The following is a 14,042-nucleotide window of genomic DNA, read 5'->3' as shown; positions in this document are numbered from 1 at the left end:
TAAACATTTGCTGTTTTGCTTTTCAAAGATTAATAAGACGTCTCAGACTCAGCCCTGGACCGTACCTTCAGCCCCTCTCCCCACATGCATCTACGTGCAGCAGCGGAGACCTCAGGACAACGCCTGGCCCCTGAGACGGGGCCGTGCTCACGCTGCTGTCCCGACCGCAGGGCACCCATGGCCGGGAGCTGCAAAGGGCGCCGGCAACGAAGCCGTCTGTGGGCAGGGGCACCACCAGCCCCCGAGCTGGCCGAGGAAGGAGAAACAGAACACGCGTGACACTCAGCGCTGTCAGAGCAGCGCTCCACGCAGGCTGCAGGAGGGTGCAACAAACGCTGGGAGGCAACGAGGAAATTCGACCGAACCGGCGCTGGTGCCAGAGCAGGCGGGGCCCAGCCCGAGCACCCCGTGGGCACGCGGACCCCAGGCACCTCCTCTGAAGGCAGAGTTCACACCAACCCGAACCACAACAGCCTGCTCAGTGAGGGGGCTTCACGTGTGGCTTGTTGCGTATGAACAGCATTTCATTAGACAAATGAAGCCCCGCAACCTTCATGAATGCTGTTCACTTACGGAATTATGCCATTGAGATATCCAGATTACGATGATCAGGGAAAACACCAGTGACACCTCTTGATAGGATTCAGCGCATGCTGCCTGGATGACTGCTGCTCCCAGTAAAACAGCCTAACCGCACTAGTTATTTTTAAAAAAATCCTTCTCTATTAGATGAAATCTGTACCAACAAGACTATTTTCATTTGTTCTGCCCAGATCTTCTATGCAAAAGAGAGAACATCTCATTGTAACAATTTTGCATTTTTAACTGTGCAAATTAAGCATTCTTCATAAATAACAGCCTGGTTTTCTGCACTAGAACTCCTTTTTATTAGCAGCACAGTAACGAACAATGAGCAATGTGTTCTATTATTCTTTGTCAAATCACAAAATACTACATTAGAATAACTCTGCTGGTCAATGTAATATAGTAGATTAAATTCAACTTCTGTGCAAAAACCACTGTAAAACAGCATGATAAGAAGGCTATAAAAAATTTAATTTTACTCCAAACTCCATCAGAAAAAAAAAATGGTGTGAAAAGTAATTTTGCATAATCAGTACACGCCATCTGGAACAATTAACCGATTTCTATAGAACTATGAGGATCAGTCATATCTGCTTATTAAAGATCAGAAATTATACAAGTAATAAATCCTTGAAAAAACTAAGCGTACTCCCGCCTGTCAACGCTATTTTAACTTCAAATACTGAAGAACGCCTGATAAGGCTGAAAAGAAGAGATTAATATATGCAAATTACATCCAGCATTTAAAATCCCCAACAACTGTCTCTGGTTTTCTGTCCCTTATTGCTGCCTTTATGTTTTATTCATATACCAACTCACCTGTCACTTCATAAGCTATAATATTATGGGGGTATTATTAAACAGCATAAAGCCGTGCTTTAATTGGAAAGCTTCATTGCATTTTCCAATTATTTGGAGTAAATTAAAAGCAGATGCACATAGTTTAATAAGGAGTCTAATATCAGTTCCGGGAAATCAAAATTCATTGTCATTACTATGCCGTGATAGTTTTGCAAACTGTACTCAATTTCAGAGGTTTTGAAAAGAAAATCTGTCTATGCAATCTGTTAATTGTCATTCGGTTAATAACTGTTTAAATATCCAAACCGCATAGCGGCTTCCTATTTAAAAAAAATTAAACTACGGCACTCAGAAAAGCAAAACAAATACAGTGCAGCCCACCTCGGAGGTTGTGCTCCACAAGCAACTGGTGCAAGTCCTCGGGAGCAGCCACGTGCCAGCGTCTCTCCAAGCAAGCGCAGGTGGGCAGCAGCGCCCTGATGGCTCCCTGCCAGCAACACCTTCACCACCACCCCCATGGCGGGCACGGTGCGAGCCCCTGCCCACATGCCTGCCTGCACACCTGGGGTGAGGAACCCAGTAACGTTCCGGGTGGAAATCCACAAGCACTTCCCTTGGAGGACATGCAATCTGAGTAAAACGAGTGAAGACCAAGTCTGGCACGTTACAGCGTGAAAAAAAGGAAACTTTACACACTGGTAAGCAGCTTCATGGGATAACAGACTAAATGCATGGCAAAGAGCAGCACCGCAGCCAAAACCTAAATACAGCTACAGAAAAATGGGATGGTGAAGACAATTTCACTTTGGACTACACCAGGTTAATCAGAAAAATCACATGCCTGAAAAAAATATACAGAAAGCAGAACTCGCGGCTTCATCTTTCACCGTCTGGTCTGAGCCCACCTGAGCGTAGCACTGAAAACACGGGATGTTGCACTACAGCAGCAAGCGTGCACAAAAATCTGTATACCACAGATGAGCAGAATTTAGTAGGAAATATGCTCCTTTGAATCTCATTAAATACAGTATTAAATAACACTTACATTTCCCTCTCTGAAATACGCAGCTGCAGCATCTTACATGAGCCTTCAGTCTCCCTGCACTGCTGGTTATTAATAGAACCTCTTATATTTTGAAGATTATCCAGGTCTCTAAATCCAAAGGCTGGAAATTTCAATAGGGCAGAAAAACAGGATGACTTTAATCTCAGCCCAGTAGAGGTTTCGATGCAGAATAAAGCTTGTGTCACAACTTGTCTGGTGTTTTTTTGTTTGGACCATGCTGATTAAATTTTGGTGTCACAAAAATAAATTTATTCTGATTTTATTCCCAAGAAGTGCAAAGAACATACATGTGGAAATCTGGATCAACGGTAAAACATAGCACGGGGCCTCCCCCCTTAGAGAGAAGAATGTACTAAAATACATGAAGATAGGAGGGTATTGCAAAACCACCAGAAACTATGCAGGAAGATGAAGATAAAAGCAATTCTTGTGCAGTGATCCAAAAAATAGCATCTTTCTTTTTTTCAAAATTACCTGTTTTAATAAAGCAGACACACTGTGCCAAGTGAACCATTTAATTATCTGCAAAAATGATGAAGCAAAACAATAGTTTGCAAAAATAAATGACTAACCTCTGATTAAAACGTCTGTCCTCATTACATACAGATAAAAGATACAGTATCTTCTAAAAGAAAATGTACATTGAAGAGAAGTAAGTGGCAGTTGTACCACAGATAACCTGACATTTTGCAACAAGAAAGAAGTTGACATATGGGCACTGAAATGTAACGAAATCTTTCATTTTTCTTCCATTTCTTAATCTAGAAAGACCAGGGGGTTTTATTTATTTGTTTGTCCTAATGTGGCACATGCAACAAGGCACCCTTGAGTCAATCACAGAGCACCAGAAAAACCAAGCTGCCAGAAGGCAGAGCAGCGAGCCACCCCCAAGCCCCCCGGCTCCTCAGCGATGCGCTGGCACCTTCCTTCTGATGCATTCCAGAGCACGAGGGCTTCACGACTGAAGGCCATGCTGAATAATCCAACGAGCTCCAGAAAGGACAGAGAATCTGGAAGCAAACTGCTACCATAAGAGCAGTGTGTAAAGTAAATCCTTAAAAAAAAAAAGAAAAAAGAAACTACCCACAAAAAGTTACGAGTCTCTTTGCCAAGGTCTGCATTATCCGATACAGGAAAGCACCTCCCTTCCCACCCCAGGAACCCACTGACTGATGTTTTTCCAGATCCTTAGCAGCAGTTTCCATTCCCGGATTACAAACCAGCATTGGAACAAACACCATTTACCAAAACCTCCCAAACCTTCTAGAAGCACTGAATACCTGCGGCTTTCTGGCCCTGGCTGCGGCTCACCAGCGGCTCAGCGCGACACAGCTAGATTTTTTATGCTGTACAAGAACTAAGGCATGTGCACTACTGTTCACTGGCCAAGCTGAGTCCCCCAGGCCTGAGAAAGCCTTCTGCCGTTTGTTCCTTACAGGCATTCACACCACAGATTTGCAAAGTGAGAAGCTTCATTCAGAGATGTGACATCTATGGCATCCAAGCTTCAGCCTGGAGGACAGGGTGTTTTCCTTTGAAAGAGTATGGAAACCTCCATCTTCAGTTCAATATAAGCAAAACTTTTAACATTTTCAGAAAATTCCAGCCATAATTAGCGATAACAGTCTGAATGGATAAAAGGATTTGAGAAAAATGAGAAGCCACATTTGAATGACGTACAACTAAACACGCAAGCAGAGAGCAATGCTACAGGCTGGCTGCACAAAGCGCTTCGAGCAAAGGATCTGGCAGCAGCAGCCCCTTGGCGCCGAGCTTGGCTGCTCGTGCTCAGCTGCTGAGAGCTCAGCTGCAGGCACAGGAAACCTCTGCACGGGGTGCACTGGCTGTTGGCTCCACAAATGCTTTTTGAAGGATCCGTAACTGAATTGAAAACTTTTCAAATGCCATGAGAACCTGAACTATATTTTAAAAACCAATTCGGTTAGCTTCCATACAGTACAAATAATACGTGCTTCTGGGCACTGTGTTATTTCCATGGATTAACATGGCTTGAGGTACCAAACATATGGATGGCATATTAATGCCAAGCTAATATCAGCTGTTCCTTTTAAAGCATTTGTACAAATGTTTTAATTGTTTTGGGCTGACAATTGGCAAGTATTATTTGAAAACAATGATCACAAACATGCAAAGTATGTTCTGCTTTTTTTTTCTGCAGTTTCCATATTTTATCCTTCAAAATAAATTAAACTTGGTCATATACAAGGGTAGCTGTGATCATCTTGTTATCTCCAGGTTTCCACTAGAGCAAAAATCCTTGGAGGTACAGAATTCTATGCCAGAAGCCAGGTTTCTGCCTTTGAGATGGAAGCTGAAGCAGTACCTGGAAGTTCAGAGGTGTTTCCTATACAACTGATACAAAGAGGCTGTAACTATTTTCTGCACACCTTCTGACTGGGCCATGCAGAAGTATCTGATGCACTTCATGCATTGCAATTTCTCCTAACAGCCCAAGAGCAACACATTTCAGAAGTTACACACAAATTTTGAACATAAGGCAGTCAATACAAGTTTGTGTTCTACAAGGGTACCAGCAAACGTGTCTATCCGCGACATGACTGAAGCTGGCTACAGTTGAATTTCAGGACCAAAAAACGACAACCCTGCCCAGCAGCATGCAGGGTCACACACCAAAGCCAGAGATGGCTTTGCCCGCCTGATATTAGCAGGCAAAAGCTGCACAGTATGGAAGCACCCTGCTTGGACCATCCTGTAACTCCTTGGAACTCACAGCTGAGAAAGTAAAAATCTCATTTTGCAAGCATAGCCACGAGTTTGTAATGCTAAATCCTGCCACGTGTGCTGCAAGGAACGTTAAGACTTTCTTCCATCTCTAATCCTTTTCTTGAAATAGCAAGTTGGTTGCATTATGTCTGACTGGCAGGTTAAAGCAATTCTGGAAGTTAAATCAAATGCTGGAGCTGATGCAGCTGCGGGGAAGCTCCAAGAGCTCCTGGGGCAGAGCACTGCCTTGCTGCCACACAGGTCGTGCCTGGCTGGCCGTGTAACCTCTCCTCTGCTGGCCTTGTCCTCCGGCAGGGAGACAGCTTTTGCCTGCAGTCAGAATTTGAAAGCTTTCAATAGAAAATCCTGTAATTCTGAAGGTTTACCCATTGACACACAGCAGAAAACTTACTGGAAGCAAGATTCCCAAGGGACATCAGCATCTTGGCCTGAAACACACTGTTTATGCACGTCAGAGAGTTAGTGGTATTAAAGCCCATCCTGTTAGCATTGCCTGTGAGAATATTTGCACTTCTAAATCTTTTGGTTTCTGAAAGGGTTAAGGCTTATTATTAGCATATAATTTACAGGTCCTTTCTCCCAGGAAAGAAATAATGCACAGTAAATGCCACATTCATTTTAATAATACATGTTACAGTCTGTGCCCAACATCTGCACAAAGGTAAAGCAGACAGATTTTTTTGACATGTCCCACTCTGCCATCCAAACACAGGCTTTTTGTTTCTTAAGTGACGGAAGGTTTAATCAAGAAAGCAGGCAATTCATCAATCGAAACAAGGCTGCTCACACCGCCCTGACAGCACACACATGGTTTTATACAGAAGAAACCTGGCCACCTGTCAGCAGCACCTTTTACATCAGGATATACAAATACACCGAGTGATCAATCCTCCAGCTCTTCCCATTCATTTCTTTGTTTTCTTATTATATTTTTCTTTATGCTAGATGTTGCCCTCATTCTCTGCAGGGATAGATGGGAGACAAGGCAAGCTGTGGCTGTTTATACACTATCATAAAAATTTATATACCCTTAAAGTGACTTATTTCCCTTCTATTTGAGTACCATTATTATAAATAATTTTTCACTTCATTCAGGAATTTTCCCTGCACGTTATCAACTGTGGCTGCCTGAGAGGGCTCCCTCTGTCCTTGTGGCTCTGATAAGCCAAAGCAATATGCAGCCAGGGGACGCTGAAGTCTGAAATGAAGGCAGTATGTAGTCACGACAACATCTTAATTAAGCTGAAGGCCATGAAGAAAGACTATGCTGTGAAATACCGAGCAATGTCTGTCGACAGGTCTGTCTGCAGCAAGGCATTCTTCTTCCAGCAGCTGCCCATTTGAACATGCTTATTGCACCTGTCAGCTCCTCAGCACCGTGCTCCCAGAGACCTTTTGTAGATCAACCTATAGGCAATTCTGTGCTTCGGCCTTGGAAGCACGGCGTGGTGTGGGAACGGGAGCCTGCTGGGTGTGGAGGAGGTGGGCGACAGCACTATGTACGGCTGCACAGGGAAGGTTCCCTTTGCAGTGCCGGGAGGGCAGGGCAATAGTTTCCTATATGCAACTTGTCAAAGGCTGATTAATTAGGGAGTCTCCTGTTTGCACAACAAACTAACTTTCTGGTGGCACAATGTTTAATTGCCAAGATTGGAAATGACAATGAGCTGGTTAAAGACTCTAACTACTACCTTCAGAACCATTTCTTCCAGATTTGCAGTAAGAATTCCACTACATACATGGAGAAGTACCAGGACAGTTCCAGTGGGGACATGGCAATTTCTTCCAAAACGTAGTTTGGTAGAACCAGGTCGGCTTGACAGCCAAAACCCACCTCACCTACCTGAAAACCTCTGAGTGCTTCATTTTCACGACTACTGAGGAAGTGTTAGGTGTCTGAGACCACAGCACAACTCCTCATATCGCCCCCCTTTCTACCGCTCTCTTCCTCAGCACCCCCTCCTGCTCTCACCACAAGAATTCAGACCGGGGCGATACCAGAACTAGAAAGCAAGAGGCTGTTTATATATAACGGCTTTTGTTTCCCTGTGCCAGTACCAGGAGCCTTCCATTATGCCGAGAGCCAAGAGAGGGAGCCAGCAGCTTGTCCGCGCGCCGGCAGCGCCTGCTCTGCAGCACTGCACCCAGAGCCGCGGCCCCGGGGTCACCTCCCGGGGTCACCTCCCTGCCCTGGTGGCTGCCCAGCACCACAGCCCAGGGGCTCCGCGCTCCCCACAGGAGCAAGCCCCCGCTCCCCACGTACCCGTCACCCCCGGAGCCGCGGGACCCCAGGGCGGCACAGCACAAGCTGGCAGAGCAGCTCGGGGCGGTGCGGAGGCATTCATAAGCTTCCCGTTGCCATGGCGCTGCAGAGAGACACTAACATCACAGCAGAGATAAAAGGGACTGGCTGCAAACTACAGCGACATAACAGGAAACTTCTGAATGGTTTCCACTGTGCGCCCTGCGGTTTGCCTGCCTCGGTAACGTTTAAGCACGCAGAGGGAACTGTCTCAGCACCTCATCACGGCTGCTGAAAAGGCTGCAGTGGTCAGGAGCTATGCCGAAGGTCCCTGCCAACGCACAGGATGTTTCACACGACAAGAGCCTTCCTTCAGAAACGCCTCACAGCTGCGATAGCCATTACCACACGCGTCTGTGCGACCTAACAGTGCCTGCAGAGCTGTGCCATCGGGGGTGCACAGTGATGTGTTCTGAAATGGGCTTCTGTGAACGTGGGGGACTAGCGCCATGCTCAGTCGCTCAAGTGTGTTTTATGCTTTGCCTGTAATTATCTGGTAAGACATTCAGGTCTTCGCAAAACTGGTCATCTTTCCTGGCTGGTTATGCTACAAGCAGAGGCGGTCCATGGGCAGCCCTAGCAGCAGGGCCATGCCCAGCACTGCTCGTGCAGAGCTGCTGCTGCTGCTGGTGCTTTATTAGGAGAGAAGCACCAACTTCCCCATCCTCTCTGCAGGATGGTCTCATGTGAACACAAGAACATGCTTTCCCTTACATTTCTAAATCTATTAGGGCAGGAAAGTAACAAGAAAAACGAGTACTGACAAGAATTATGCCATTGTTATATTCCATCTATTTAGGAACCTGAAGCTGCAGTTTCAGTCAGAGATTACCTTTTAAATAACCCTTTGATTATGGTACATGAATTAATGCCATGTTCCCATGTTAGAAGTGTCACTCACTATTAATAGAAAGGACCTGTGAATGGCACATTTTTGCCATCTTCTCTGCTCTGATTATGCACAAGCAAGTACCTATTGCACAACCCACTGCTGCTTTTCCTGGGTTTCCAAACCATCCTGAAAATCTGCTTCAGCCAAATGAAGGGATTGTACTTCCATTAGGTTTTGCTAAGGCTAGTGTTAAAGCTCATTTTTTTTCCTCTTGCAAAAACGTCACAATGAAGAGAAAGCTGCAGCTAAGTGTGTTTCTACTACAGCTATCACAGCACTTGTGCAGGCGTAAGATTACTCTAAAATAATAATTTTGAGGAAAATATGTTGCACTCCAGCACTACTTATCTGAAGTACAGAATGAGATAATCCCGTAAGAGAACAAGCAGGTGAAATGCACTGTTGTGCCAGAGCTGCACGTAGCATTTGCCTTTAGCTTGCAGCAACAGAAGTCCTTTTGCTTCCAGACAGCCCTCCGCGTTACCAGCAGCGACGGACTCCAAGAGGTGCAATTCTGTAAAGCATCCCTGCCTCTCGCTCCCAGGCACGAGTTCATCCTGGGCCCTGAGAAACACGCCGTGTTCCTTTTCAGCGCACTCATCTTCCAAGAAATCAAGCACTCAAAGGCAAGACCTGCTCAGAAGAACAGAGCTGTCAGGGACAGCTCAGCAGGGACCCCAGTTCCAAAATGAATGCACCACGTGGTCCTGAAGCACAGAAACAGAGCACCGGTACCTGCATGGGCGGAGGCATGGGCTTGAGCCTCACCACTCTATTAAACATACATCTTCCCTACAGACTAAGTAAAAATTAAAAATAGAAAAAATATTCACTAGCAGGTTGGGTTTTTTTTTGTTTTTTTTTTTTTTTTCTCCTCACACTGGCATCTGGGAACACGTCAGTTCCAGCATTTGCATGCTGGCCAGGACTGGCTAACAGAGAGAAAGTCACAGCTAGAGAGAACGGTTGTGCACATTCAAGCACCTGGTTTTTAAAAGTAAAGTAGCATCCCCCACATCCTAACATCAAATTGCAAATTTACCTGTTAAAAACAGCAATGTTAGGGTATGTTGAGTGTAGCAAAGAATTGCATGTATGATAACTCATCCTTGCAATGCTAGATGAAGCCTCCTGCTAAGTGTGCAGAGATGTCATCTTTTTCGTGATCTTCACTGGTGGGTTGTAAAAGATGAGGAGCAGTTTGTGCCAGTGTTGCCTTCCACCAGATCTCTCATCTAGAGCCCACACGGGCAGCAGCATCCCTCCCTGAGGTCTGCAGTCTCCCCTGTGATGAGCAATGTTTGCCACCTGTAATACTCGTGCCTGTGCATTTTCTGGCATCCCTCTGTGCCCCTCATGCTCTCGACAATTAAATGGCACTGCCAGGAAAGCTGGAAGCATATTTCACAGATACCACACATCTGGCTATTTATGCAAATGGGACTGCTTTACCTGGTTACGCTTCTGAGTAGAGGTGCAGAGAAACCATTGCATGCGCCAGCTTACCTGATATAGCATACAAATTTGAGTGCTGGTGCTCCAAGTCCAGGCGAGTGCTGTGACTTTTGCCTCGAAAGCTAGCAGGAAGAGTTAGCGAGATGTGCCTGGGGAAGAGAAACGGGGAAATCAAGATGATATTTCTACAGACCAAGAGACACTGCTGTTATCAGCTCATTCTTGCCTTACAGTTGTGCTCAGGTTAAGCCCAAACATCAGTTTTAACACTTCTAAGAGATGGAGTAGATCCCAAATAACAGTGAGGAGACAGAGGTGGTGACTCCACCATCACAGCTCAGTGCAGTTCAGCAGCTTGCATCTGCTTCTCAGTCCAGCTGTGAGCAGGACGGGGCTGCTACCCCGGCACAAGCTCCCTCCACCCCACTGAACATCAAACTGAGCCAACAATCAAAATACTACCGAGCAGCAGCATCTGTCTGCAAGGTGGGCTCCAGAGCAGGACACAGCCTCAAAACACCCGCATGGTGGCTGGTGAGCACAAGCCTCCCCCTGCGAGCAAAAGGCACCTGGAGTGCACCCGGTGGGACTTGGCTGTGGTTCCTTCAAGGCAGAGGACACTATCAGTGAGTGCTTTGGATTGATCTGTATCAAAACCTAAGTACATTCATACATAAAACCTTTAAAATCTCAATGGCTGTGGTCTGCTCCAGACTTAACCAAGGCATGCTGCACGCTACCCTGCTCTCCGATGCAGAGGAGGATGCACAAATTGAGCTTCCCTCCACTTGCAGAGGAAAGGAAAGGCAAACGTCACCCCCTTGCCTCTCCCTAAATGGAACAAGCAAGCGTGCCCTGCCTACCAACAGCTCTCTGCACAGCCTTTCCCGCAGCAGAGACATTTTTTACATCTTTTGTTAAATCCTCCTTGTACTAGCTATAAATAGGAAAAAAAAAAAAAACAGGAACTCATAGAAGTGAAGGTGAAACTACTTTCAGTGGCCCAGAGGTCATTAAAAGGAAAACCCAGCACACAGTGAGCCCGGACAGAGGCTTGAAGAACACACAGCCTTCCCAGAAATGACGCGGTACTGGAGAGATGGAGGTGACAGCGAGCCCTGCTCTTGGGGCCAGCAAGGTGGTCACATCCCACACTGCTGGAGCCTGGAGCCTTGGCACCAGCCCCCCCAGCCCTGAGGTGGATGGGACCCAACCGCCCTTGGGACATGGCAAAAGCAGTGAACAGCAGCCCCACGCTGCTCACTAAAACTTGTGCTGGCAGGACACAACCCAGAACTGCCCAGACACCTGAGCACTCAGATCTGGGAGGACACGACCCGTTCTGCTGCTGCCCAGCCCGCCCCACAGGGCAGAGAACCCCGCTCTGCCCCCTGACACTGTGCCCCCCCCCCCCGACTTCCCCTGGAAGTGTCCCCAAGGAAAGGCTGCTTGCTCACGTTGCTACTGGCAGCCCACAGATTCTCATGCTTTGGTGAGAGATCCCAGCTTCTCCCTTCTAATCCAAATTCGTATTTTTTCTAATGCTGATCTCAAGTCTACTCAAATTCCTGTAGAACGTTACCATCAATCTTCTGGACCCTGTTGCCATACATAATGAAGATGCTCCCTCTCTGCAGAGGGACTTACTCTACCATGAAGACAAAGGCAACAGCTACCACTGCACAAAGGGCAAAGCTACCCGAATGTGGCAAGATGCTTGGCATGCCCTCTTGCCAGAAAACAAGGCGGCCTCTTTTGCAGCCACGGTATTTGTGATGGGCAACAAAGAGCCCTCTGTATTCTCCAGCACAGCACCAGATCCATTTTCTTAGCTAGCAGGTTTTATCTATCGAGCAGATCATCTGGAAATTATCTGCCTTTAAAAGCAGGACGCATTTTGTGAAGAGCTACGTATTTTTAGATCTTGATGCAGCTGATGGTGAACAGCACGGATAAAATAAGAAAAAGCAAACATCAGTTTGAATTTGCTTGTGTTTCCTGAAGCTATTTCTAAAAAAAAAAAAAATAAAAAATGGTGTGAAAATATTTTCAAATTTGGCTAACAGTTTTCTGTTTAAAACACAATCCATATGAAACTCTCTTGGCCAGCACAGGCAGGTTTGTCATGAACACACTTTTAAAACAGGAGACCACTGCCTGTAGGCATTACACACATTTCATTTGTTTTTAGCAGTATCTAAAAATACTTTGAGGCATCAAAACAGCTAGCAAAGATCCCTGAATTTCTCTTACTTGCACTGCAGATTGTTTTCTTCATACCTAAACGAAACAGCAGGAAATGCTTTGGAAGTAAACAAAGCAGGTCTATTTAAAAAGGCCCATTTCTGAGCGGAGTACTTTAAACGTTTATCCCAGCTTCTGCTGTAAGAGGCTAAATCTTTTCCATATGTACAGTTCTTTTCAGCAAGCCACCACCAAGCCCAGAGAGACCACCGCACGCTGCTGCAGCCGGTCATGCACATCGCATCGACCTGCAGGATGGAAAGGACAGCTCCACAGGTAGCTCACAGAGGCATTGTGTAAGCACAATTACAGAGCTGTCAGTGCCACGAACAAACACCGCAGCCTTCCAACAAAGCTCTGAAATCTTACTTTGCAAAAGACATCCCAGACCAAGTCCCCGGGCACTACCAAGTCTGCGTGGCAGCTCACGGCAGCACCAGGTTTCACAAGCACCATATGTCGAAGTGGTGCACGCGTTCCACACGCGTAATTAAAATGAATCACTCGCAGTCTGACGGACTCTGACCATATACACACGAATATGGCAGCAGAAGTTCACACAGCCAGACATAATATCCTATTTGCTTTTCATTCCAGATGTATCAATGTGAAAATACATACCCAAACACTCCCCCAAGCTGGGGAAAAGTACAAGCACCGCCGGTAGGTGCGTGCTTTGATGCTTGGCGGTGGTGGGCAGGCAGCCCTGCAGCCGCTCTCGCGGGGCTCCCCGTGCCACGAGCGCCCATCCCACCCGATCGCCTTCCAGCGCCGCATCCTGAGCACTGCTGTGAAGGTGCTCAAAAGCAACATAAAACGCCGTTGTTTCTGTCTCCACTTCTTTTGCCACCTTCTGTTCTCTGAGGTAGGACAAACAGGTATTTCATCCCTTCTACCAGGCTGCTAGAATGAGATCGGTTCTTCCCCTCCCCCTTTCTCTTTTAAGAGCATGACATGGTAGGGAAATATGGGAAACAAAGTCTAATTTATTTTAAATTAATGCAAACTTTAGCCAGGATCAATATAACTTATACCTAGTCAGTTGATTGCATAATGCATTTTCCTTATGTGTTGTGAAAGCCAAATCATTTTACAGTGTAGAAGACAAAAAAAAAAAAAAAAAAAAAAGAAAGAGAGGCTGCCATTGAAAAGCAAGAAAATCCAAATTACAAAGTCCCCAAGTTCCTAAACACATATCGTGAAAGTATGTGCAGCTCTGTGGCATATGGCAAATCAATTACTAGTTTAAATTTTAAAACAAAAACATGGTAAATGTGTTGCAGAAATAATCAAGAACAACGGTTTGGTTTAGATTACAGCGGCCACTAGAGTTTTGAATACAATTAATCATCATTCCAGGCAATGGGAAGCCATATTGACACTTATTCCTAATTTGAATATTTAATTAGGGTGAAGTTCTTCATCAAATTATCACAGAACTGGGAGGAAAGCCTGAAAGATTTGAACAATTACTACTTTAACCCCTCACCAACTGCTCACCTGTGGGCACAAGAATCTCTTCCCCGTTCTGCAAAGCAAGAACGTGCTGGCACAATACAAAACAACAACATTTAAAGGATGTAACAACACTGCTAGAGGTACCTGCACGTTTGGCATCCCACAGGCTGCTGACTACCTGTGCTCTTTGACCTTTGTCGGAGCAGATTTTTCAGGCTGGATCCCTGTCTTACCACCAAGTGTTGTTTCTGGAGTGGTGGTTTGTGTTTTTTTGCTGTTGTTTTTTAAATTAACTGAAGAACACGTCCAGAATCATCACCCAGGTCTGTGTGCCGAGGGACAAAGCCCTGCTCCAAGGGGCACAGACCCCAAGCCAGCGGCCGGCCAGCGCAGGGGGAGCCCCCGGGGGTGCAGGGCCTGGCCCTGGGACTGCCCCGGAGCCGCGCGCCGCCCCGCAGACACCCTCCTTCCAC

The 14,042-nt window shown here is 46.2% G+C and overlaps 1 protein-coding gene across 10 annotated transcripts in view; it reads right to left on the bottom strand.

Moving 5' to 3' along the window:
* The window catches only part of MVB12B (multivesicular body subunit 12B), a 65,847-nt gene that overhangs the window by 23,099 nt on the left and 28,706 nt on the right, over positions 1-14,042 (bottom strand). For 2 of the 10 annotated variants that reach the window (XM_068657390.1, XM_068657389.1), the window contains exons 7-8: positions 9,919-10,016; positions 3,555-9,045 (exon numbers count right to left, since the gene is read on the bottom strand). In XM_068657390.1, the coding sequence (XP_068513491.1) occupies positions 8,753-9,045; positions 9,919-10,016 (391 nt within the window). In that variant the 3' untranslated portion in view covers positions 3,555-8,752. Of the gene's footprint in view, positions 1-2,951; positions 3,507-3,552; positions 9,046-9,918; positions 10,017-14,042 lie in introns of those variants that run through there. The other 8 variants (XM_068657388.1, XM_068657387.1, XM_068657384.1 and 5 more) reach the window with 6 other exon arrangements.

Source organism: Anas acuta, chromosome 20 (genome assembly GCF_963932015.1).
Source record: "Anas acuta chromosome 20, bAnaAcu1.1, whole genome shotgun sequence".
In the NCBI taxonomy this organism is placed as follows: Eukaryota; Metazoa; Chordata; class Aves; order Anseriformes; family Anatidae; genus Anas; species Anas acuta.
Note: the sequence above shows the minus strand (reverse complement) of the source record. Positions and strands in the feature narration are given on the sequence as shown.